The following is a 26612-nucleotide window of genomic DNA, read 5'->3' as shown; positions in this document are numbered from 1 at the left end:
GCAGGAGGGACACTGCTCCTCCCTGCCACTCAAGGACAGCATTTTTAGCAATTGCCATAGTCAGAAATTAACAGCAGCCAAGCTTGAACAGTGGCCGCTACAGGGTAGCGGCATCCTTGCACCCCCCCTGTCAGCAGTAAAACACTATATAAACCTGGATGCCATGGACTTATCCGTGGGTGAGTCTGGACCATGAAATGTTTAGCGTAGCAGCTATTTTAAGAGAAGGCAGGTAGTAAGGCCATGTGCCATGCTTGGAAACAAAAAAATACTTACATGCTGGCATTCAGCTGGTCAGGGAGAGGGCATTCTCCAAATAGCAGCGCTATCCCAGCCAAGGCACGCGCCGATCTAAGCCTGTGAACTCCTAATGCTCTTCCTAAGGTTTCAGTGGAACTCAGAGGTAAAATGATTTTTTGTTGTTGTTTTTCCTGACAGAGGATTTACGAGAAAATTTTTTCCACTTTGTTTTCCAACAATGTGGTAATAAAAGGGCTTTGCCAGGTTTTATACTGGGGTTGCCAAAATGCAAGTGTGATGTAGTAAATCAACGCTGAGCTTTTAAGCCCTGCACTGCGAGTTCTGCTAGCTGTCACCTGAATATATCACTTCTAATTTCATGGATTTCAGTATCACAGACTTCTCATTTTCACTGCAAATGAGAAGCTGAAGCAAAGTACATGTTTGATAATAAAAGAAGAATGTAAATGCCCTATCCAAAAAAGCATGAATCAACATTCCTTGGAGGCTTCAGTTTAGGCAAATGTTGGGTAACGAGCGGTTGATCTGTCCTGGCAGGAAAGTCCTCTTGCAAGTGTAATTGGAGAACTTCATCAGGACCGCAGCCTGGCTTGTACAGTAACACCTAAATACCAGACCATAATTGGGAATGCCCTTGCTAGCAGATCAATTATTCTGAAATTAGGGAAGCAGGGGTGGGGGGGGGGGGGGGGGGAGGTCTCTGACTTCAGACTTACGAGACGCTTGATTCAGCATTGAGGTTTGAACCCCTTCTCTAGGCTTTCTCCTGGCTAAAGGACAGGGGTTCTCTCTCCCCTGCAGGAGGCTCCGTTGCGTGAGGCAGCGTTGGCCACAGGCAGTTGGGTCCTCGTTGGCTCCCACTAACAGGAAGCGTTTAAAAGCCAGCACCAAGATGCTCCAAGGCTAATCTTGAGCTGGCTTTTCACATCTGACGTTGCACCTCCAGTGTCACGCATTCAGTTAGGACACTACACAATGAGTTGGGGAATTTCTGGCTGCCTGCTGGCTCGCGGTTTGGGGAGCCAGTCCCCATGGCACTGATGTCCACAGCTGGCTGCCTTATTAATGCAGACCCCTTCTACCTGCAGTGGATAACGACATGCACAGGAAGGCTGTGATGCCTCGGGACAGGAAGCAAGCGCTCCAGGGCAGTAAGCAGAATGGAGTGAATGTGTGAAGGTACCAACAGCAGGACTCGGTACTGGCAGAAAGCTGCCACACAGATTCCCAGGCCTGGCCCGGGCCCCAAATCAGACTGGAGAGTCAACAGTTCGCAGAGGTAACCGTTCTAGTGCAGGCTGAGCTGCATCACTTTCCCCTTTTGCAAGGGGCAAAGCCACAGCCTCACAGGTGGTGGCAGGGATAAAAACTGGGAACCAGTCCGAGTCTAACACCACGACGCCTGCCTTAGAAAGTAAAGGGTGTAACCCTCACGGTTTGGGCTGTCATCTGCTAATTGCTGAGATTTAGGACAAACTGTCCGTGAGCCCAAGGTACCATGGGAGTAATCACTTTCGTCTGAGATGATACGCATTACTGTTACTCTACACAAGTAGCATTTTCTCCTTTTAATAATTAATTGGACACAACATTTCTGTAGCCTTTAGTCTGAGCTGAAATTTCAGTAATAAACGATGGCATATTTGGAGTTTAATTGTACTCTCAATTTCTTACATTTAGAGTGAGCTAACAACTAGTTTGCTCACAGACCTCTATGGATGCAAAACATTACAAGCTGAACTGGCTAAAAGAGCAGGACAGGACTCTCAATGGCTTAAGAAGCAGCGCCGATTGTGTCAGGTGGGTCACAAAGTCAATACCAGACAGCATATCAGAAGCATCTCTTCTGAAGTCAGAGAAGCAGAGGTACTGCAATGAAAAGGCTTCTAAGCACAGGAAGACTTTAGCATGTTTTGTCTTTATTTGAAGCTGGACTGGTAAAACTGCCAAAGCTGAATGCCAAAGACCATGGAGGCATTTTTATAGCTGACTACTGAGTATGTTGCTCTAAGGCACTCAAACTCTTAAATCACTTCTGCAAACGCTCCCTCGGATTAAAAGTGCAACTGTCTGAGCAAATGCTGGTGCAGAGATGAAAGGGATTCAACTTCTCCTCTGTTCATGTGGAGAGCAGACTGTCCAACAGAGCAGCTAGTTTGCTAATTTCAGCAGGGGAGGAAAGAGGAGCACGGAGGTAAACCAAACCTAAGGCCACTGGGTTAAACCAGCAGCAGTGGGCTGCCGATGACGTTGCAGGGAGACACAGCACTCTGCAACCCTTTTCCGAGTCCAGCCCGCTCCCCTGTAAGAGCCGGCTGCCCGTCCCCGCGTCACTCCTCCGCTCGCTGCTGAGGATGGCACATGTGTGCTCGTAAGGTCAACGGCTGCCTCCAGAGTGCAGCAATAGGAAGACACCGTCTCAGTACCGTTTGCTTTCTTCACTGCCTTTCACACGCGCTCTGTTTCTGTTCTTTATTACATCCTCCTCTCAGTTACCCTCTTGCTACCAGCCACTCATGTGACCAGCTGTGGACCTCCAGGGAAAACTAACTAGATGCAGGCAAACAGGAAATGTGCGGACTGACGGAGCCTTCAAAGTTTAACTCATTGTAGTGCGTTTTCATGAGACTCAGCGACAGGAGTGTGCCACAGCTAACGTTGGCATTGCATTATAATCAGTTTTGTTCAGTTTAGACGTCTTCTTCAGACTTCAGAGTGTTTGTTGTAACCCTTTTTAGATGCTCTTTACTAACACAGATGCAGTCACTTCGGGCATTCCTGCAAAAACTCTAGCCAGAAACTAGTACTTCCCCCATTTTCACTGTAGCATTGTATGGTTTTCCTTCAGAATTGTGTCTTAAAATTAACTTACTGAACATACAGGCATCCTTGTGGCCATTTTTACTTTGGAAAAGCTGTTACAGCTAGCCACAATGCCATAACTTAATTGTGGCACACAGCAAAGCTGCAGAGCTGTTCCAGACGTTCAGCGTTGGAGTACTAGTAGCGAGCAAAGCTAAGTTTCAGAACTGTTACAGAGATGTTAAACCAAGACAGGATTTTGTTGTTGTTGTTAAACAATGCTGTGGCATACCAAGAGAAACTAAGTCAAAGACACACTTTTCCACTAATGCCCCTTTTATTTCATTTCTGTAACATCTGTTTTGTTAAGAAATTCTATAGCCAAAAGCAAAGCCTCTCTTCAGAAAAAAAAAAAAAAAGCCACCAGCAAAGCAAACTGTTTGATTTAAAAATACAGTACAATAATCTTTAAGGATCATTAAAGCTATTTCCCACTGTATTTTAGCCACAGCACCTGCTTTGATGAATACTGGTTTTTTTAAAGCCCAGGCTGTATCTACTAACAAGATACAAATTTACAACAACATGTTTCAAGGAGTTCTTAGTACGTTTGTGAGATCTGCACCAAAAACATTTGTACAGACGTCTGGCCAGTCTGAGAAGGAAGCAATATGGATGCCTTCGCAGCAGGACGGTGCCTATCTGGCCTACCTGCTGCTATACCAGCGTCCTTATTCTTCTGATCGAGTCCTGCTTGCTTGTGCTGTCAACACTTGCACTGTGCTTTTAAAGACTTGCGGTTTTCACCACTGTGATTGTTGCAGGATAGAAAGGTGAGTGTGCCCATACTGGTAACGCTGACTCCTGGGATAAGGCATCATTTATGGAAACTTAGCTGCTGGTACCTTATAAAAAGGCAGCAAAGCGCTTAAATGTTATTTGTATAATTTTATTAAAGTTAAATAAAATATCACATGTATAAAGAAACCACATGTATAAAGAATTGGTTTTATAAAGTTTTCAAATGCATTATGTTTTTCCGTGTGTTCAATCTACTCCACATTTTTTGCCATTTGTCTCTATTGCACAACAAATATTTAGAGAGGGAAAAAAAAGTCTTCAGCTACCAAGAAGCAAACATGGAAAACTGTTCCCTACTTGGAAGGAACCACCTTTAGTTCTCTGTTACAGTTCTCTGTGCTGGGGGAAAAAGGTAGCCAGTGAGAAGAGACAGCAAAGAGAAATAAAGAGTTGTGGCAAGCTCTGGCAGTTTTATATCATTCAGCTTGGAAGAGGTGGCCCTGATAGGTCGTTCCTTGAATGCGTGTGAAAACCACTGTGAAAAGTACTTTCAAAATTTAAAGCTGTTAATTCATTTTTGGAAACCCACGGTCTCAAGACTTACTGTATTTATTGACATGAGAAAACAGACACTGGAAAAGTTAGTTTCAGAATTTCAAAATAAGATTGCTTAACACTGGTTATTTTCAGATTAATAAGGAAACGTTCTTGGGAAAAATATAAGCTGTTTCAGATGGTAAGTCAGACAGACAAGCACTACAGAAGGCCTGATTCTTCAGTAGGGCATCTGTTGGCTATACCACTGAAAGTAGCTTCTGCTGAGGATACTGATGAGCGATGACTATTTGGGGGCAGGCTACCTCTTTCCATTGATCCCCTGACTATACCTGATCGCTCACAGTTGACTGCAGTAGACGAGACAGGAGGGCATCTACCTTTTCTCTTCCCTCTCCCTCACCAACCTGTGCCTGCCTTCTTGTTTTCACAGTGCCTTGCAAGTTCCAGCTATCCTATGCACCTCTGGTGAGTCCATGGCTATGTGCCTATGTAAGAGCACAAGACACTGACTCTGAGGATGAAGACTTCTTTTTTTCTAACCCTTGCTGCCATGAAGCAGCAATTTGAGGCTTGTACTCTGATACTTTCTAATTATGAAAAAACAGCATAAGCCTGTAATAAATGAACCAGGTGACAGTGTGGGGGTGTTTGAAATCATAGCTTTTTTCTTTAGGTATTTAGGACAGAATTCACCAGTTTAAGGTCTGTGCATTCTCCTAGGCCTTGTAGGCCAAGCACTGCAGAAGGTTTGTGTAGGGAACTTCACCCCTGGAAAAGCAGCAAAAATCTGTCTTGCATTTAATCCCAAGTTTAGTTTCTAATGGAAACCCAGGGAGTGTGGCGTAATACCTGACTTTTCAAGGAAGGACCACATACTTAAACATGCAAAGAGAATTCAAAGCCTATGGGCCATTTTTAATAGCTTTGGCACTCAGCAGGACGAACCTTGCAGCCTTGGCGTAGCATCTCACAATACGGTACAATTCAGCAGCTTTCTCTTCATGGCTCATATAAATCTGGTTTGTTTTAACTAGTAAGTCAGCTGTAAAGCTACATAAAAACATCAAACAGGCCTACATCTAAAATCTTGGAGTTTAGAATTAAGTAGTCATTTAACAACCACCAGCCATATGTAGAAAGATAACTGGTCGTAATTTTTTTTTTTAAACTCAAAACAGGAAACAATAAAAGTGCTAATTTGAAAAATGTAAACTAACTTATTGCTTCCTCTAACTGCACACACTGCCTTCCCAAATTCTCTGAGACAGAATGAACGAAGAGACAAACAAAACCTCTCTAACCATTAGGTGTTGTGGAATGTGTTACTTAATACAATAATATGGAGAATCCTTTAACCAAAGAAAGCAACTAAAGCTAAACGGGGCTTTTAGCAATAAACGCTCACTGCAGGGAAAGACTGCTCTTTTAGGATTGCTCTGTCGCTTACAGCTACAGAAGAACTTAGTTTTCTTCATCGGAGGAGAGACCTTCAATTTCATCTCTGTCTCCTCCAATCGCCATCCAGAAGGCTTTGGCCACCTCAAGATCAGGTAAAAGAAAAAAAAAATCCCCTCAAATGACAGAAGATTTTGCATTTACCATCTGAAAAACAGAAACTGAGCAGCAGATAAATTTAGCAAGCATGGTTCTAGCCAAAGTGCTAATCTTGCTCCAAGGCTAAGAAATTTCAACAACACGGAGGCAATAATTCAGAGGGCTTCAGAAATCATGGGAGGCATATGTGATACAAAACTTGTGCTAATTAAGGCCTGATTGAATTTTCCCTGAAATCAAGGTTTTCCATTGACTTAAGTGGGAGCTGGCTTACACCCTCACTGATGGCAGAGCCTTCGTTTCTAAAGTTCTGAAAATGGAACGCTTTCTCTGTTTTTTCAGAATTTCAGTTTGGTTATTCAGTTCTTGGGAGATATGATACAGCCTTCCTAGGACTGTGCGGTTTGTTCGCACTACTCTTAGTATATGAGCTCTACTATAAAGAGAGGTAACTGCTGCTCAGAAAGGAGAACCCCATAAAACTGGAGTTCATTTCTCAGTAATTTCAATGCCAAATTTTAACCTCACCTTTTCTGCGTGTAGTTTTCTCTGCTCATGAGGCAACGTTGCTGCTTTATCTGCGGGAAAGAAAATGACTTTAGGTCCTCACCCTCAAAAGTGAGCAGAGAGAGAAATACATATTGCAACTGTGTTCTGGGGACCACCAAGGAACTAGTCTAAGATCGGTAAAGAAGGAAACTTATTTAGTGAGGACTGTTGCACTTCCCAAACACCAGAGTCAATGCTTCTGAGCACTCCGGATTTCATCTCACACGTTTGTAACTGCCTGTTAAACTGCAAGATTGTCAAGCCATTGCAGAGCTACAAAAACAATCTTGTTATATGTTTGTTTATAGAAAATTGTGTAGTATTAGTTCTTGGTAGAGTAACGCAGTGTGACAGCAGTCAGCTGAGCAATATCTATTTCTTTCAAGAGCATTTTCAAGACGAAGAACAAATTAATGAAAAGATCAGCTACTCTACAAAAGCTCTGACGGCAGAACAGGAATTTGTACCACCTTCCCAACTGACACACTGGTTTTCACGCCTTTGAATGGTTAGAATAGTGGATACGTTTACTACTTCTCTCCTAGATACAATACCTTTCATTTCTTTCAGCTTTGAAAATAGCCTTTCAAAGTTCTCCAGGTCACCTTCTCCTGTGGTTAGGCTGGCTAACTCTTGAATGTCCATATCTAACATGGGATCTGAAATAAATGCATTTAGACTGATTTAAGGCAGATTGTTCTGGTTTGTCAGCAGGTTTAAAAACCAATCTTCTGATAAAATCAGGTAGTATTTTAACAACATCCCACTTATAATATGAGGGAAAGAAACCTTTAATTTACCGCTTGTTCAGACAGACAACTCAGTGCAACATTATAATTTTGATATGTTACATTGCAAGAGTGTTTTTGGAGTCATCTAATATTTGAGAGGTTTCTTGTTTATCATTAAATGATCTGTCTAGGAACAGCCACAGACTATAAAAATTAAAGAGTAATGGGACTATGCTTAGACCACAACCAACAACCCCTAACCTTTAAGAAGATCTCCACATGCAACTTGTAAGAAAGTCCCATCTCCTGGAAATGTGCAATTATTTCAGGACCTCTAGCTTAAAAGCCCTGGATCTCTTAGGACTGACCCACGCAGGATGTGCTTCATTTGCCTCCTGCTGACTAGGTAGGCGTATAGGCCTCACGTTGTAATGATTTTTATCTGCAACCATAAAACTTAAAGCTTTATTCTTATATTGATGTTTCTCGACACAAACAATCCGTGATTCCACATGGATTCCACAAAATCAGATCAGAATGCTTCCAGCTGGCAGTACTGCAAGACAGAACCTCTATCTCAACTCCAGGGGCTCTGTCCTTTCCAAAGTTGGGTCCATTTCCTCACGAAGGAAAACATTTGACTAAAGGATTAGCCTCTACTGCAAGTGGCAACACCTGCACCTTTATGCTATACGTTTCACGGAGAGAGAGCGAAAGCCAGCAGCTTTCTGTAACCATCCCAGCAAGGGGTGCCTGCGCCAACATATGTGCTCAACAAGGTGCAACTCTATTTGCATTATCCTGAATATATAAAACAATTTTTTTCTTGGTGGAAAGCATAAATTTGCAAATGAAATCTAAGGCCCTATACTGAAGATATATCAGGGACTTAAGTATATTAACCTTCCCAGTCAAGATTCTGTTCCAAATAGGCTATTAATAAGAGAGGAAATGACTTATCTGTTATTCAAATTCCTCAAAGAGATATTTTTTGACTTGGACTCCTACTCTGGATATTATCCTTGGGACTCATCCATCACCAAAGCATGAATCAATCACTGCAGTATCTTTAGAGAAGTACTGTTATAAATGGAGGCTTTCTGGTATTTCACACTTTGTAGCCCGAGGACTGAAAGCTAGGGAGAGAGTCCTATGGCTAATAGCTCTCTTTCCCACAAAGACCATCTTGGGGAATTCTTAGTCGCTCACAACACTCCCCAACATGCCTGCCAAGCAGAGAACGAGCTTACCTACAATGCTGTCAATCTCTACGTTGTTTGTGCTAGCTGCATCTTCTCGGTTGTCTAAATGGGATTCTTCTCTGCCTGCCGATGGTGGATTGGACTGTCAGGAAGCAAAGAGATGTTACTTTATCCAATGATACACCCTAAAAAGCCTCATCAGCAAATCAGGTGATTCTTGTTTCAATATTAAAATCCTACTCTTTATCTTAAATTGAAAGTTACTGCAAAACCTGTACCACAGGTATCACTGAAAAGCTACGCACTTTTGCAACACTGCATACATACTAGGTGAAGGGTTTTTCTCTGATAGGTTTTTTGTCATTATTTTGTAAACAAATCTTTGAAACGATAGTTTGCACAAAATACAGCTCTTGGATTTTAATGAAAAACAGTATCTTGAATGGAGCTTCTTATCTTATAATCGCTCCTTGGCTCCAGTGCGTTTCCTGAGATAAAGCATTGACACAATGCCAGAGTGTGTGCAATCAACACAAACAACTTTCCACACGGAGACCACAACCAAACGTCACCAGGTAAAACGATGGAGCTCTGAGGCAATGTCCTGTGAGGGAGAGAGCGCTCAGCCATGAGATGACAGCTCCTGTGAGCAACTGTCTCAGGAAGGCTTTTAAGAAAAATGCAGATAATAATTTTTCATGAACTTTTCCTTCAAAATACATGCTACTAGGTTGTGAAGTATCCCCTGAAAAAGAAGCAAAAAAGTGAAGGACCCCACCACCAGCACACCAGGTGTGACAATAAAAGAGAGCAACATGAGAGCGCAGCAACAAAGAACAAGAAATAGGAATTACTGTTTACTTCTGTATTTTGGTTCTCTTCTGACCCAATGCCACAGTTCGCACCTGCTAATGTACTGAGAAGGCCGAAGCCCTGGGTCCTGTCTGAAGACAAAGCAGCTGTTAGTTTGACAGAAGATGCAAAAACAAAAAGATTCAACACAGTTGCAAGTGACAGGATGGGATAGAGAATATTTTAGGGAAGACACAAGCAGCACCCCAGAAAACTGTATCAGTGCACTTGAAAATATATTGTAAGCAGAAACTTTTCATATTCTCTAAAGGTATATTAACAATATTTACTGCCAAATTCCTCAACCAACAGGGAATAGATATGTGAGCCACAAGAGATGTGTAAGTTTGCTTGTGGTTAAATACAGGAAATGCAACGAGTGTCTTCACTTATGCACGTATCTTCTAAATAGACATGCAACACAGTAATGTCAAAAGCAAACTTTAAATATCTAATACGGTATCCCACCATCAACTTCAATGTTTCTTCAACCTACAAGGTGCTTTGGGCTTTCCACACTCCTTAACCTACGGTGCATTTTAACAGTATTGTAAAATCCAACCTAAAAACTGTGAATACAAAATTAAAAAAAAAACACTTTTTACTTATGATGACAAATGTAGCACAGTACTTTTAAATTATTAATTGTATTTTTTTAAGCTTTATTTTAAAGTAAAAATACATGCAACAAGCTATATTAAGGAGTTTTTTTTTGCTAAGTGATATTTTGTGCTGGCCTTGCATTGAGTAGTAAACACTCGCAGTGACACAGGGGACTCAGGAGATTTTCCTCAAAATATTAATATTTTAGTCAACTAAAAAGAAGTAATGTTGTTAAACTACAAATAGCCAGGAAACAATGACTTGTGCCAGAGGAAAGATTTATTTTACTTTAAAAAAAAAAACTGTTCTAAATGAATAGTACAGTAATGACTAAGCTCTAGACTCAAATGTTGAGATGATGTAATTCTTATACACCGTCCAAATTGCACTTTGTACAAAATTTCATTTTGGAGGGCTGAATGTGTAACTAAAACCATCAGCTATGTAACAAATGTAAACATGGCCCAATTAGAGAATTGCAAAGACCTCACTTCCTGCTTCATACACTTCCCTGGGTACTCAGGCTCATGTGCGTGCCGTGTCCTGTCCAGTCCTCCTCCCCTGCTCGTCCTCCCCCAGCAACCTTCTTCTTTAACAGGTATTTGTTGCAACTGGCTCTGTTCTGCAGAGTTTTACTGCTTTAACAGCTCGCTAGCCAAAGGTTTGGGAAGAAGTGACTCAGTCCAGCCAACTGAATCTCCTTAAGAATGTTTGGTTGCAAGAAAAGCGAAAGCCTGTGAAGTATGCCAGCTAAATTACCAGGCAATTAAGGGACAAAGCATTGGGACCCACAGCCCAAAACAAAGTGGCTTCCACAAGTTTCAGCAGGCTGAGCAAAGAGCTGTCTTTAGGGAAACAGTAAAGAAAGATCCACATTTAGCCAATTTCTGAGTCATGTGAAGCTCGACTGGACAATGCGGTGCAGAACGTACTTGAGAGAGAACATTCCTGCATTGGCAGCGGAGTGGATGAAGTGACCTAATCGTGTACCTCTTTCATATCTGTGCTTAACAGTTCAGGCCGTACAGCAAAACGACAGCAGCTCCATTCCCCACCTCCCCCCCCCCCCCGGCCCAACGCACATAACCTCAGCCAGCGCAATTAGAAAAACGTTGTCCTAGTTCGAAAGTACTGGAATCTACAGCCGAGATCTCTGAAAAGTGGCTATTTGTTTCTGGATCTGTGGTTAGGGAGGTGGCAGGCACAGCACTTGGTTGCAGTCACACCCTTGAAAAAGTCTTCCTATAAACTCATTTTATTAGATGTAAAAGTTATTTCAACTTCTGGGTGCAATTCAGGAAGTGGGTGATGCCTCACATAGCGTTCTTACAGAATCAAAGCCAAAAATTAGCTCCCTCCAATTATTGTAATAGTTGATGGCTCTATTATGATGGAGTCGATATATTTTCACAAGTGCCACTTAACAATAGTTGCAGAGCTCTACTAAGCTGTGCTGAGAGCACGGCTTAGTTTTCCGCTGTCTTTATATGTTATTCTTCCATATTCTGTCTGCAGCTGACACGCGCTGATCCTGACTTTTCAAACAAAATTGGAATTAAAAAGTTGAAACTCACAGCTTGTTTAAACAATGAGGTTTAAATTGTCTCTCTAAATCAGGCCAATTCTTTGTAAACGGAGTCAGGCTAATGACTGCCCCCACCCCAGGTAACCAGCTTCAGCTGGGATCACTGAAGCAAGTATTTAAGCAGGAAAGTAGGCAAGTGCTCTCTTTCAGAAAACAGTAACTTGTTTCTCCTCTTGTCATCTAGATGAACTAGCTTTGCTCTCAGCAGGACAGCTAAGGATAACAGTGCTGCACTAGCTTTTTTATGTATGTAGGGAGTGGGAGGCAGTTAACTGAAGAACTACTCATGCTCCTCTGCTCAAGGAGAAGAAAACCACTTAATTCTTGGAGTGGAGAGAGCTCTGAGACCTGGAGAACCAACAACTTTATCCCTACTACAAAAGGGAATTGCTCTTTGGAGGCTCTCAGGTAAGAATGCTTATTTTTCTTTTGTTATAGACTTTTCACAGACTTTTTTTTCCCCTCAAAAATACATCAAGCAGAAAATATTGCTTTATTTACTCATTCACAAAGTGTGAAGTATTACATGATTTAAAAGTGGTTACAATTCAGCCATGTTACATGTAATACTTTTTTAAATGCATTTAGCATAAGCATAAACATATTTAACTGTTAGAGGAAAAGAATCAAAAGGTCAGGAATTTTCTTAATAGGTGTACAGAAAAACTGTGTCATAACTTAAGAAGTTTTTTTTAAGATGGAGCACTTTATGAGCATTAAACTCACATTATTTTACTTGGAAAAAATCATTTCTCCTCAGCCTATTAACTTAAGTTCTCATACCAACAGACAGCTGAAGTAAGGCACTGCTGTAAGACTGGCTTCTTAGATAGCTACACTTGAGTGCTACAAGCCTTTAGTATCAGGCAAACATCTTGTACTTTTATGAAAGATCTTCACATAAAGCATGACTGCACGGTCTCTTAAGTGGTCAGTAGTTATAGGTAACTCAGTAAAAAAGCTAAAGTTTTATTGACATGGCAGCCAATTCTCAGGATCAAGAGGAAGTTAAAAACAAAAAATGGGTTTCAGGTTGTAATAGGCTTTATTTTAGTTAAAAATGAGCTCAACTATTTCCCTTTGAAAGCACAGTCAAATTGCAACAATATCCAAATATAGTTCACTTCCTGAGGGGCTTGTAGTAACACACATCAATGCTGTGTGTGTTTTTGTACTGTGGAGATGCAAAATTCAGATTCTCAAGGCGTCTGACCTTTACAGAATACACTAATGATGCATAGGAATTTCCCCCCACGAAGAACTGAACATGTGACTAAGTTCTGTTCTTCTGTAATGTGGCATGTGTCAAATGCAGGAAATATGCTGTCAAGAAAATTGCTCTTGCACTACTGAGATAACTTTACACCACCTCAAATGGCTACCTATTTCCCTACAATGGTTACATTAAATTAGAACTTTCCTTAATCTCATTCTGATGCGGTATGAGAAATACTCCAAAGGCTAACTTTAAAAAAAAACCAGATTACCAGTTTAGTAGTTCTCATCTGGGTTCTGCTGGAACCCAAGAACCATCTTGCAGTTAAAAGCAACTAGCAAAAACTTTGCAACATTTGAAAACATTGCACAGTTAAAGGATGTGGGAAGAAAAAAGCCACCACAGTGAAAAAGTACATTAGGGAGCAGATGGACATTAGGAGGTTGCTAGTGGGATAAGACTTTACGCAATAAGAAACAGAAGGCCAAACGTTCCACAAGAGTTTCTCTCTTCTTACGTTTCCTGCAACAGTTTGTGTAATTGGAAAAGCAATTAAAGGTTTGAAAGAAAACAACAATAACCTATGCTTACAAGAACTCTGGGCTAGCCACAGCACTTTCTTTTCTAATGAGTCTAATCCTAAACTGATTTTTCCAAAATTTAACTCTACCTAATAATCAAGTACTTGCAGGCGACTGGGTTTTTGTATTATCTCAAAACATTATGCAGTCTCCATTTACTCAAGGGGGATTTTCTGTAGGGAAGACAGCCCTTGTGATGCAGTTAATATTAAGTTCTTCAATAGAAATTTGAGATCATGTCTTTGGGTCTTGTCTCTGCATTTGCAAATCTCATCACTGCTTCAAAAGACTTTCCAAATTTTTTGAATAAATTTGGAATTATTCACAATTTAGTAAAGACCATTGTAGAAGAGTAGGTTTGTTACAGCTTTTAGACCAGACTGATAATGACAGGCTATTTGCTGTAAGAGTTGGTTGAACAAGCTTTCATTTCTCATTGAAATCTGAAGAGAGTTAGAGGAATACTTAATTCATGTTATCTGTAGAGAGCAAGTCAAAGTACAGAGGGCACATGAACAGATACTGAAATGGGATTAAACTTCACCCATTGCCTCTGTGTTTCTCTGTGCATCAACAGACCAAAAAAAGCACTGCCTGGAAAGCCTACCGTTTCATATAAAAGGCTGCTTCCCTGTGAAGGGTGCTCTAACTCTCTGTATGTTGATGCACTGACAGTAGCATTGTACTTGCTTAATTTAAACTTTTGCTAAGACTACTAAGCCCTGTAAGCGTAACGTCCTCCAGAATTCCAGTTTCTTTATAAAAGAAACCTGCATTACGTACCGTTTTTCATGACTACGTTGGACCATACGTTGGCATTCAAGGCTTGTACAATTCGTTTCACTCCTGTGGATTCTGGAAAGTCATCTAAACCAAAAGATAAAGACCATTTCACTCCTAACAAACAAAACCATTACATACTTGAAAGTAAGGTGTGTGTCTGAATGGCTGGTCCTATTTTATAGCAATGGCTATAAAAGACTTTGTAAAGGAAGACAGACTTCCTTTGCTTCATGACAGGCTAAAATCTATATTAACACATCACTTTGGTCTAGGCTTCCAGCTATTATGAACTATGAGCGCTCAGTCTTGACTGCAGAGAGATTTAAATTCTGATAAGGTTTTGTTCAATATTTATCATTAGAAGTGCTTAGGAAAGATTGCTGCGTTGATAAATGACATGCTAGTAGTTTAAAGAGCAAATGGACAAATTTTAAGTTACTGTTAAAAGCAAACCATCTTTCACCCCCAAAATCTTTCAGAACTTGTTACATCGTAAAAATAGATGCTGATATTACTTTTTCCTTACTTTGGTAAGTAAAAAGCAAGGCATAAATGCATGGCTTGTTGACCACTTCTTATTCCTATTGCACTACTAAAAGCTCCCAGATGTGTTAAAGAAGGTGCAACACTTAAAAATGGAAAAGATCACTCTAAAGCATCTCCACAGAAATCTAACTTCAGATGTTCCAGCAATCCTATAAATTAAACGAATCTGAAAGACTAGGAAATGCGTTATCCTGCGTTCAACTTATTTACTGAATGGATCTGACAACATTTTGTAGATACAAAGTCAGTTTTCCCATTTCCTCAGCTTAGTCAGCTTCCTATGTTTGTGCAGGCCTCACAAAGCAATAGGGAAGAAAAACCCTTTGGATAGGAAAATATGATTGCTTAAAAATCACGCTTGTAGGATGACTCAGGGACAGGTGTAGTGATTGAAACTGACTTTAAAAAATGAATTTAAAGCTACCTATGACCCCTGAGATCAAATGCTTTGTCCTTCATGCTGCTGCTGAGTTTTGCATCCGAGTTGTTGTCTAGAGTCTCAATTAAGAATTTGTCCGTAGTACACAAAATTACTGACTGATAGCATAGTCATAGGAAAAGCTCCAGTTCATTTATGATGAGCTGCCAGAAATGTCATAATTGTTAAATAGATTTTGGCCCAATATATTTACTGCATCCGTTTTATCTTTTGTTAAGCAAATCATAAAACATGTTTACAGGGTAAACATGCTACTCACTGGAATGTGTATCCTCTGATGCATGAGTCACAGTGAAGCAATTATGTTAAAAGTCCAGGAGAAAACCTGTATTACTACTCCAAAGACCAACATCCTGAGCGATTATTAATATTCCCATTACTTACGTTATTTGCATGGTAAACAGCTTTTTCTTTACAACTGTTCAACTGAAAGATAAGTTGACTGTAATGTTACTCATTTTTCCCCTTTAAAGCACTTCAGAATTAAAACTTCAGTCTAAGCAGTATCAATTTCCTATTTTTCTGGTTTCTATAAATAAGAAGCACGTGTATGTCTCCCTCCGCACCTAACAATGTGCCAAAAAGAAATGCATCTAAAAAACATGGAGGGGTTCTTACCTACTCAAGATGGGTCAAGGCCTTTTTAAAAGCGGGGGGGACTTAGTCATAGCTTAGAAGGGCCTTTAGACTAAATTATTTTTAGTGACAGCTATGTACTTAGTGAATTTGAAAGAGGGTAAATGTTAGTAACAAATTCCACTCAAGCCTGGAAATGGAGTTGCTTATCTACTTTTGGCTCTCTAGGGGTGAGATGTAAAGACTTTGTTTGTATCCATGAAATGAGGAGATAAGACTGATGCTGATAAGGCTGTCAGGAAGTGCATAGTCACTTTTTAAGAGTGGAACATCACACACCACACCACTGACTTTGCTTTATGGGTTTTTTCAAGTTATAAACATATGGTCAGGCAAGTGATTTTGAAACTGGTTTATTTCCTGTGTAACAGTAGTGCATGCACTTCTAAAATGTTCTTAACCAACTCCCTTTTTCAATTTATCAAGTCACCTTTTGACTTGATGTCAACGTCTACTGCCTTTTGGTACGTACAATAGCCTTCAAAGTTTTATTTTAAAAAGCCAGAAAGAATTTTCCCACCCTTGTGCACTTAGCTGGTTCTTGTTTATATTCAATTTTGAAAAAATGCTTTTTATATATCAATACAGTCCTACGATTAGTGCCAGAAGAAGGAGCAGATATTATTTTTATGTAGGTGCTACATAAACAGCAGCTGTATTTGGGAGGAGACAAATGGAATGTCTTGGAGGAAATAACCTCCTCCTCCTGACCTTTTACAGCTTAGACTAAGCCTCACCAACTGGGAGCGTTCCATGCAGTAATCATACAGCACAGAAATAAAGTTATGCCCCTTGCAATTGTTGAGAAGATATTTTGGTGTGTGTTTTTCATTCTAAAAACTAAAACAGAAGTACCAATCTTACCATCTTCATCAGGCAGTTCCTCAGGGCTAAGTTCTACCAGTTCAAAGCCATGTTTGATGCACCATTCTTGAGCTTGCTGTCTATTAACACCTACAGTTGGGAAACAAAAATACCTTCTAAACAAACATGTTTGAAACTAATACCAGCAGTTGAATCTTTAGTTACATTTTATTCTCTGAGTTGCTTGTTTGTTCTGGATTGTAGTGGGGGAGGGGAAAGTATAGACTGGTTGGCCTGGGTCCTCTATTCGCTTTGAAATTGATTCTGAAAGCCCCTGAATGAATCTCACCCTTTGAATCAGTGTTTTTAAACAGACTGACTTTGCAGTGGATGTTCACAGGGAAGTGAAGTGCCACAGTGAAGATTTCTATTACTCTGGGCTTGTATCTGAAATATGTTAGAGTACTGTATAATGCCCATCTAGAATCAGAGCAAGCATGTGGATTTATGCCCAAGTGATCAAAAGAGATAACCATACTTTCCACTGAATTTAAACAAGCAGTAGTCAACCTCTCTTTGCTGGAGAGATTCATGCACATTCAGTAATAACTGCATTGCTAGCTACCTTGCAGTTCATGTTGCTATACCAGGAATGGGATACACAACTCATTTGAAGCAAGCGTGTAAAATCCTGGTTCAATTTTAACAACTAGCTTAAGATTCCTGTTCCCAGTCATCTGAGTAACCTGGCTCTTCCCTGTTGAATCTTAAGCCCTTTCTTACCTGGATACTTTAAGAAATGATTGTGCCAATTTAACTGGAAAAGTATACAAGATTAATAACTTCAAGTCAGTTTAGGACTCCCTTGAGTATCATACCATTTTCAGATACTCTGTCACAGACCAGGATCATGACTTCTGGTAACCACTCCTCTGTCAGGGGAAGCCATTCAGAGACACTATCAAGTCCAGATTTCTAAAGGAAAAAAGTTCTTTTGTTTAAAATTAGAATATATCCTCAAATACTTGACAATTTTAAAATCATTAAGTGTTAGAATAAAAGCAATGAAGAAGGGAAAAATAAAAGGTTACAGATCCAGTTGTTACTTTAAATTGGCTAGGCTGTATATTAAGTATGTTTAAGATGCTTCTGTTCTAACCAGAGAAGTTGACTTACATAAAACTTATTTACCTTTCAGATGAGTTAATCCTATTCCCTTGGACCTTCCCTTCGTGTTTGATATTAATTACGCAACCCTAATTTAGACGAGGACAGACTTAACGTTAAGCACTAGCATTTCATTTTAAGCAGGTTTTAGATTGAGTGTTCACCTATCTCCTCATTCCACACTAAAGTGAATGTTATGGGGGTTGGTGAACCACTCTGGTTGCTCTGGTTTATTCTGAGGTGGTTCTGAGATGCCTGGTTAAAGGCACCTTTTCAGAATGTGCGGTATATACCCCTTTCCATCTGTGGTGCAAAACAGTTTCCTGTCATTTAGAATAGTGTTGTCTCAAAGTCTTTCTGGCTTTTGTTAAAGCATTTATTAATTCTACTCAGCTGGTAGCAGTGAAAACCATCTGAGGTGAAAGAAAATAGCACTGAATCTCGCATTTATCACTGACTCTTGGCTATTCTAAATCAGCTTTCCTGAGCTAGCATCAACTAGAAGTAAAGCTGGAGGTGGTGGGCTGGAGAAGGAGTTGCCTAACTTAATCGCATAGTTGCATCCTGGAAAGACACTCTTGCTGGAGTAAGATAGCAAGAGGAAAGGAAGCTTCTCTGCTACTGTTGTCAGCAGGCATAATTTAACATTCATCTAACATCAACTAATACATCAGCCTAAGAGGAAAGAGGGCTGCAGGGCAGAGAATACAAATTGTGGTTATCACTGTGATAAGACAACTATATGCTACAGATAAAGCAATATAAGGAAGCAGAAGAGTCTTACTATTGTGCTGTCGAAGTAAACCACAAATGCTTGCACAGATTCAGCAATTTCTCCTGTAACAAGAAACGTGTTCGGTACCACACAGAAGTGAATGTTTGCAGAATAATATTTATTATCTATTGTCCAGGGATAAAAATTCACTCCTCCACTTGCAGATGCATTCACAGTAAGGTCATCTTTTCCAGTGATACCTATACAAAAGAAAATAAATGAGATAGAGTTGTTTTCCTGATGCTGGTTTTACCATCTTTTAGAAAAGCTTGGTATATTGCCAGGGCAGAGCCATCTTTATTTAGTATAATAAAATAAGTATTTAAGATCTTTTAAAAACTCAAAGCCAATTTGTTACCTTATCTTAGATTTTTTTTAACTGATTTGTTACTCACTCCTGGAGTTTACTACTCTCTTAGATGAATTCTAGGTTTTAAAATATCTTGCAAAAGGTTTTTAAAAAGCAAGCCTTTTCTTGGAAATGCCTTTAGAATGTTAGCTTCAAAGTCAGTACCTGTAAGTAGGATGTACAGGGAGACTATCTAGACTTCATTACAGCAGAAGCAAAACTTGCATGTTTATTCAGATGTAAAAAACCTGTGACCAAAACACCATAAGATAACTAATGAGAAAATAGATCAAGTACTGAAATCTAGGTGTAGTTCTCATTAAATTCCATGTAGGAGCCTGACAATTAAAATCCAAAACAGCACTTTCATATTATAATACTGAACACTGCCTTTCACGTGCCTGTAACAACCTTAGCAGAACACTCTCATAGCATGACAGCCACCTGGTGGAGTTGAATTACAGTTAATAGCAAAGCATCCCATATACACCTCACTGGTGCAGGCAGAACATCATCTTCCAACTAGGTAAACTCATGGACATTTTTCAACACAGCAGGTAAATTTAACATAAAATTGAGCCCTCTAGAATTTTTTTAAACTCGTCTGATGCCCAAGAAAAGTGGCCTGTCAAAGATTTTAAGGATCAGATTTTAAAGGTTTTTGGACACAACTCTCAAATATCAGAACAGGCTGTTCTCCAAATAATCTCAACTTTCATTTGAAGTGCTCTGTATCTTTTAAAAAAGGCAAGAAAACTTCTTTGACAAGGTTGCCATAAAAAGGTTCAACGACTTTTGCATCTAACTGCAAAGTCTGAGAAATGTAAGTGGTAAATGACCTATAGCACACAAGGCAGCACAAATCCGAATTATTACATGCAGCAGCGAGGAGGAAGGAGTAGGGCTCTGAGGGCAAAATTTGACCCTAGTAACACAAACTAACCTATAAAGGAATCTGATAACCAGGTTTTTTTTCTCTGAAAGCTGACAAATCTACATATGCTTTCTCTTTTTTTCCAGTTTAACAAAGCTTTGACAAATCTGGTTTTCTTCTAAGCTTGGATCATGTTAGTTTTCTGTTTAGAGCTACTGGGGTCTTCAGTCAGAAGCCTTTCTGTGTGAAAGCCTATCCGTGTCACATGGTGGGGGAGAGGGAGGGATAGTGGACAAAAAAACTGAGTTTGAGCTAACACCAAACAGACCTAGACTCTGAACTTTCTACTCTTAGAGCACTAGCTCAAACTCTTGCTTGTCTAAATATGCAAGAGACTACCCATACATCTAACCAAAATCAGTAGCCTTAAACTCTTTCACTCTTATGCAGCTTTTTAAAATCATATTTAAGCAATGTCCACCAGTCTTAGTAGCACATGAAAGCTGTTTTCCCATGCTTATCTTGTATGAACTTCTATGTGTGGATCTTTGCTTGCCCTGCAACACTGGACAGTGACACTATAGTCGCTTTACAGCAGATACCTCTCTCATTTGCAGGTGCTGACATTGTTTGATATCAAACAACACTACTGTACCCATCTGTCCAGGTTGCTTTCCAGAAAGTTTTACGTCCAAGCTCTTCAATTTGGCTTACACAGATCTACCAGAAATCTACTCCTTTTTAAAGTAAACTATGAGCAGCTGATAAAACAGATGAAAAGATAACATGTCTCCTTTCAAAATCAATAGCCTTAATGCAAATATTTTATTATAATTATAACAAAGGCATTTTGACAGATGACAAATTACTTTTTTCCTGCTGTAAAACAGGAGTTTTAAGAATGATTAATTATTTTAAGCATAGCAATAAACTAAATTAAAATAGTTAATCTTTTGTAAAAAAATTAGGATCATATTTAACAAGCACTGATTGCTACTAGATTAGGAGTTTATTTCAAATTGATAATATGGCCAATGGAGGTAGCTTTCATTCTACTTAAACACAATATAGTTTACCAAATGCCAGTAACAATGAGAGTTAGACAAACAATTTCCTTGTGTGTGTTTAAAACACAAGGAGACCGTTTCCTCCCAGAAACTGGAGGTTGGATCAGATGATCTCCAAAGGTCCCTTCCAACCCCAGCTAGTCTGTGAACTAGTTTGTGAAGGAAGTGGAGCGAAGCGCTTCAAATGTAGGCATAATATTAGCTTTCTGGCCTAGAAACCAGATGTTTTGTTTGGAGGTTTTAAATGCCACACAGAATATGCCATAAATCCCCCTTAACAAGTGTTGTGACAGTTAAAAATGAATAATTAAATAAAAATCCATTCTGAGCTACAGATTTGCAAGCCAATGCCAGAAGTTGTAACTTTACAGGAGCCCCTTTGTATTTATGCCAACTTAAGTGAACTTAGTAAATGTGACTTATTTTTGTCTCTGTTTTGCTACTCAAATAGCAAATAATGTCTCAGTTCTCACTTCTGTCAGCTTCTCCCTCTGTTTGATACTTCAGAGTCTGCCATAAATATTCAAAGTCACAAAATTAGCACTAGGACATCGGGGGGGAAAAAAAAACAAAGGGAGGAAAACAGGATGAGGAAAGGAACACTATTCAAAAGTCACTTCAGTAAAGCTAGCCACTATAGCAAGAATACAAAAGGCAAAATGCTACAAATGACTTTTGAAAGCTGATATGAAAGACTTCATATCTGCTTCATAAGTGACTCTCTTCTTCAAAAGAGTTCATGGACAAATGTCGGCCTCAAAATACTGCCCTGCTAGAAGCATTAGTACATGTCCCATTGCTGATTAAATGCTACAATTCCTATATGCTAAGTGCTCTTTCATCTTGCTCTGCATCTGATTACCTTTCACTCAAAGATTTTGCCAATCCCCTGAGAAATTTCTCTTCCAGAAAAAACGGCTGTTGCGTGCAACACTCAAAGGACTGCAGGAACTCTTTGAAAGGATTCAGACTAGCTATACCTTAAACTGCATATGTGCTTGTAATAAATTACTGCAAAACAGCATTCCTACTCATGGCAGGAAAACTAAACGCAATTTGGATATCTTGTGAATGCTTTGCTGCTCTTCCACAGAAGTCACTTACTAGACTGATTAGTTTCTGGTCTTTTTCTAGTAAACAAGCAGAGGCTATAAAACACTATATTTTGCAGATGGACAAACTGAATTATCCAGGATATGTTCCACAGTAGGATTAGTTCTAAGGATTGTATATGCTACCTTGGGATTCCAGGAGTTTCTTTCCAAGAGGACTTGCATTGTAATGCAAAAAATAAATTCAGCCAGTTTCTTACCTAATTTCAGAGAATATTCATGAAAATAAATGCATTAAGTTTTCATAGGATAGAGAATGAACTTCCAGAAAACTGGCATGGCAAAAAGGTGGCTTATTAAACTTATCTCTAGCAAGTTACTTGTTTTTAAGTTTCCCAGCCATTGAAAGTGTCAGTGGTTTGCCATCCAAAGAGCTTGGAAAACCAATTGAGTCATTCTTTAACCACAACAGTAGGCAGGCCTATGGGGCTGACTTCATTAGCTTGCCTTTTCAGAGAGCAGAAGTGGCTTGTTTGGACAACAGGAATGCAAACAGACTCCACATGCATCAGTATTAGAGTACTAAAAGCATATATGGAAAAGATCATGCTACAGAAGAATATTGCTTAGTGTCATTCAAAAATATTGACTTGGAGGTCAAGTTCCTCTAAGAAATACTGCAACTAATAATACTGGGCTTTTATTATGCTGAAATAACTTTTATTTGCCCTTTTATAATCTTATCCATAATGGCTGAATACTAACTAAGGCATAGCACGTTTCAGTGTCCTACACTTGTACACAAAAGCTCTTTTGCAGAGAAATACAAGCTTCCTCAACTACAGTGAGTTATTGTAGGCTGGGGACCAAACAGACGCATTGCCTAAGCTCATGCCAGCGCCATCCTCTGTTACCTCCTACGTTGGTGCTGTTCACCTATGCCATCTCCAAAGCTAACTTGAATTCCAGGTAGTTGTTCACTAGCTTTCGTTTTTCAGCAAACTGATTAATCACGTGGTGTTTTTAGTTTGTTTGCTTACAAGTACCTTGTGTAATAAATCACACAATTCTAACCAATTCGGAATTCATTCACTTTGGGAAGTGAATTTCAGCTACCTGTTTATTCACATAAACATATTTACTTATTCAATTTTACTGATTTTTTCCTTTTTGAAATACAGAGGCTTAGTATTTTGTAAGTGCAAGGCAACAAATCTCCTTTTGAAAGGAGAACTAAGGCCAAAAGCATATTTTTTGGTTCTTTTCTGAAAGTTAATCAAAGAATCAGATGCAGATCTCTCACCTCTCCTTGCTGCAATGTTCCCTTTTCTCTAACATCCAACTGATATTTAAGTACTTCTGTGACACTGTTTACTGCCACTGCACTAGTAATGTTTTGTTTGTTCAGAATCATTAGAATACCTCCTTGTTGCAGGCTTTTCTTCCAAAGGCTGAAGTATTGACCGCTTTTCTACTCTTTGTCAGATTTAATACTAAGAACATAATGCAGTTCTACAATAGCCTAAAAGATCACATGTCCTCTGAGTTGGTAGGTACACTGAGTAGTTCTTGCATTCTGTGCCTTGAGAGCCACCTGGTGGAATACAACGTGAGAAATACTCCTGCAAATTATACAAGGAGTAAAGAACTTTTCAGAAATGCAGATTAAACTTGTATGTGTTGCTGAGAAGGAGGAAGAGAAGCAGTGAACAAGCGAAAATGCCAGAGAAGTGAAAGGTTGCATCAATTACGAATGCTTGTGTATTTAGTCAGTTTTTACAAATGTTGGCTGATAAAACAAGTATCTTATGCTGATTACAAATCTCTATGATCCAAATATCTATGAGAAAGGGTCAATCCTATCCTGTGCATTGCATACTAGATTCATTTTGCTGCAACATCTGCTGCAGTAAAGCAGTTTGGGTAGCCCACAGCAACTTGAAGGAATAAAAATATCTAGCAAAGGCACCACAACATTCTTCCCATCCTCAAGCCATTTCCTACTCTACAGGTTGAAAACATTGTGGAAAAAGCCTTCTAATGACCCTGGAAACTTCTGGTAGGTCACAGGAGAAGTTCTCATACATCTCCTAACAATAAATGCTCTTGGCAGCTTCCTTGACTTAGAACAGGTTTGCTGGGGAAAAAAGAACATATCAGGAGTGAAAGCAAGTAGCACAGTGACAAAAGCAGTAGTAACAGAGATGAGGTCTTTGTTTCATGTTTGTTATAGCAATTGTGGGTTTCGAGTCTATGGATCTCAAGCAATACAGCATTTTATAGCATATTTCAACCATAAATGTTGCATGTAAAATGTTGTACTGCCTCAGAGGTGCTAATACAAGGGTCTGGCTGGCAGAACAAAATTGCATTAGCAAACAAAACTTCCAAATAGTGCCTTTAAATTGGTGTGACATTTTCATGCTGTTAAAGTACAAGTTTCAAATATTCCACCAGTGTTTTGCCCCAGCCCAATAACATCCTTTAGTCTGGTCAACTGTAGCCAGTCACAACTTTGTCCTCCTAATAGGTTTTCAACTTGTTCCACTTGTGCTCCTAGATCACAGGCAATTTCACCTGCTACACAAAGCAGAAATTTAAAATTCTTACTGTTTTTATTTTCAGTACATGATGTTAAAATCTTTGAGAGAAATGCCACCTTTTGTGAAGCAACCCAACCTGAGGATGCAAAGATAACCTGCAAGATTCCATTTTGGTACTGGAAAACAGTAGAAGCCTAGCCATTTCCAAGTGAGTACTACTTAAGCAGAGGTTTTCTTAAGTAGCATTTCTATCAGCTTTTTGCTCACTTGTATTTTCACTTGATCTCTCTAAGAAAAATAATCAACCTACTGGAACCTTGTATAATTCCTTCCAATTTCCCATACTTTTTTTTTTACCAGCAAGCAACAACCAAGAATAAGTTCTTATAGAAATTTACTGTTCTTTGTTATGATCTCCTTAAATAACTTCAATGTTAACTGTTTTGCTTTGACAGACTAACCCTTGACAGTAGTCCTATGCTGTCATTCTGGCTACAAAATGTGGTTTTACGAGATGGACTGAGTCAAACCCCTGGGTCAGCTCCATGCTTTACGAGGCTCTTGCATAAGATCTAATGCACTGAAACAACAAAACATAAATCCGTAAGAATTATCTATGGCTTTTTAGCTACTGGATTAGTGGATTAACCCCTCTTCTAGAAGTATTCAACAAGATTTTCACCAGAGATGGCGAAAATAGCTGGGGCTGTGCAGATGGAAGGAAGGGGACCAGACCTCCCACTTCCAGCATCCACAAAGCCATTAGATTGACTCAGGGGCCCATGGAACTGTAGCATCATTAAAGTGCTGATGTTTGGAATTATTAACATGCATTAATGTTAAGATATACATGTCAGTATGCAAATCACACTGTTCATGGCAGTTTCTTAAGAAGCAAGGCTGCACTTAAGAAGCCACAGCGGCAGAAGCACTAAGATCTAAACAGCTTTCTGGAATCCCCCTGACTCTAGAAAGACTGAAATTCCACTCAAGTTTTCCCTGTTATCAGATATTATGCATTGCCTTTTTCAGGCCACAAAAGAGGTGCTGGGTCGCAAGACAACTTCTGACAGAACGCTGTATCTTCAATATGCAGTCAGTGCACTTTAAAGTTTCATTGACAATTTCAGAAAGGGAGAATTTTTTTGGAACTTTCCCATTTTTGTGCTTCTGAATTGTGACAATGGGCACAGGCATGAAAACAAGCCATAGTAAAGCATGAGCTCAGACCCACTAAAGAGTTTAGAAATTTACCCTTGCCCTGAAGGTCCAAGACTTTGTTCACTTCATAACTAGAAAAAAAAACCAAAATCAAAGGGCCAATATTTCGTCTATCTGTCCTTCTCTTGCCTCGGTTCCTGAGCCACTCGGTCTGATCTAGCGAGCCACTTCTGACCGAGCGGCTGTCTGAGCTGCTCGGTTGTCCTAGCAAAATACAAGTTGCATTTCCCTGCCATGACCAGGACCCACAGCAGAGGAGTTCATGGTCTAACCCACTTATTCCTCACTTGCTAATGTATGGCAATTTTTATTTTACAACTACTTGTATTCCGTTTCGAGGCAACTCAAATCGCTCGGCATGGCTGTACGTTATGACAGTTCATCCCCTCACGCAGGATGTGGCGAGTGGCCAGCAGGTGGTAACACTTGGGGCTGCGTGGGGTTTCCTCTTTTGCTCTTTCTCCTGTCGGGTGCAGAGACGATGCCAGCTGCCCTTTGCTCTCAAAATCTGAACGTTTATACCCTCTTTCAATGCTGTATTTCCTTAAGGAAATAAGGAGGCCCCGACTCCCCCCCCCCCCCCTTGGAGGGGAGGCGTTGAAATGCGGCGCCTGAGGCGGGACACTTCCCCCCCCCGCCCCTTCCCCCGAGCCCTGGGTCCGGAGCCGGGGCGAGGCGCGGAGCCCGGCCGGGCCGGGGGGTGCCCGAGGCACTCACGTTTGACGAGCTCCTCGCCCGCGAAGCCGGCGGCGCAGCTGGCCACCAGCGCGTAGGGCCCGGCCGCCGCCATCGCGCCCGCCGCCGCCGCCTCGCCCCTTCCGGCTGCCGGCCTGTACCACGCGGCTCCGGGAGAGGGGGGGGGAGCGAGGAGGGACGGCGGCCAGCTGGCGGGTGAGCCGGCCCAGCGGCGGAGCGGAGGCAGCGGGCAGTAGAAGCTCGCTGGCGCGGGGAGGAAAGCGGAGAAGAGCGTGCTCGGCTCCTGGTTTAAAGCGCCTTCCACTCTTCCCTCCCCACCCCCGCTCCGCGCGGAGGATGGTGCGGTCCGGCCGGCGCGTGCTGTT

The 26612-nt window shown here is 40.4% G+C and overlaps 2 protein-coding genes across 6 annotated transcripts in view; one reads left to right on the top strand and one right to left on the bottom strand.

Moving 5' to 3' along the window:
- Nucleotides 1-957: 957 nt before the first annotated feature.
- AAGAB (alpha and gamma adaptin binding protein) lies at nucleotides 958-26397 on the bottom strand. Of its 3 annotated transcripts, none has more exons than XM_068959005.1 (10): nucleotides 26269-26397; nucleotides 18455-18645; nucleotides 17382-17478; nucleotides 16564-16653; nucleotides 14079-14162; nucleotides 9320-9402; nucleotides 8507-8600; nucleotides 7080-7184; nucleotides 6505-6554; nucleotides 958-3968 (listed from the first exon to the last, which is right to left on the bottom strand). In XM_068959005.1, the coding sequence occupies exons 1-10, from the start codon at nucleotides 26339-26341 to the stop codon at nucleotides 3945-3947; spliced, it is 891 nt and encodes a 296-aa protein (XP_068815106.1). In that variant the 5' UTR covers nucleotides 26342-26397; the 3' UTR covers nucleotides 958-3944. The 3 variants fall into 3 exon arrangements, with proteins under 3 accessions (XP_068815106.1, XP_068815105.1, XP_068815104.1); XM_068959004.1 differs by having other exon boundaries at nucleotides 958-3927; XM_068959003.1 differs by lacking the exon at nucleotides 958-3968 and adding an exon at nucleotides 3997-5961.
- Nucleotides 9409-26612, top strand: part of IQCH (IQ motif containing H) — a 95482-nt gene continuing 78278 nt past the window's right edge. For all 3 annotated transcript variants that reach the window (XM_068958999.1, XM_068959000.1, XM_068958998.1), the window contains exon 1: nucleotides 9409-11906. The gene's annotated coding sequence lies outside the window, so the exon portion shown is untranslated. The remainder of the gene's footprint in view (nucleotides 11907-26612) is intronic.

The sequence above is a fragment of the Struthio camelus genome, chromosome 12 (assembly GCF_040807025.1).
Source record: "Struthio camelus isolate bStrCam1 chromosome 12, bStrCam1.hap1, whole genome shotgun sequence".
NCBI lineage: Eukaryota > Metazoa > Chordata > Aves > Struthioniformes > Struthionidae > Struthio > Struthio camelus.
This window is presented reverse-complemented; position numbering and strand designations above follow the sequence as displayed.

Bases quoted from the DNA above. Each gene is read 5' to 3' on its own strand.
- AAGAB (XM_068959004.1), bottom strand. From the start codon at position 26,341: ATGGCGGCGGCCGGGCCCTACGCGCTGGTGGCCAGCTGCGCCGCCGGC. The intron at 14,163-16,563 runs GTAAGATTGGTA...CTTTTGGTTTAG, and splicing joins GGAACTGCCTGATGAAGATG to ATGACTTTCCAGAATCCACA. The intron at 6,555-7,079 runs GTATTGTATCTA...TCTTTCCCGCAG, and splicing joins AAAGCTGAAAGAAATGAAAG to ATAAAGCAGCAACGTTGCCT.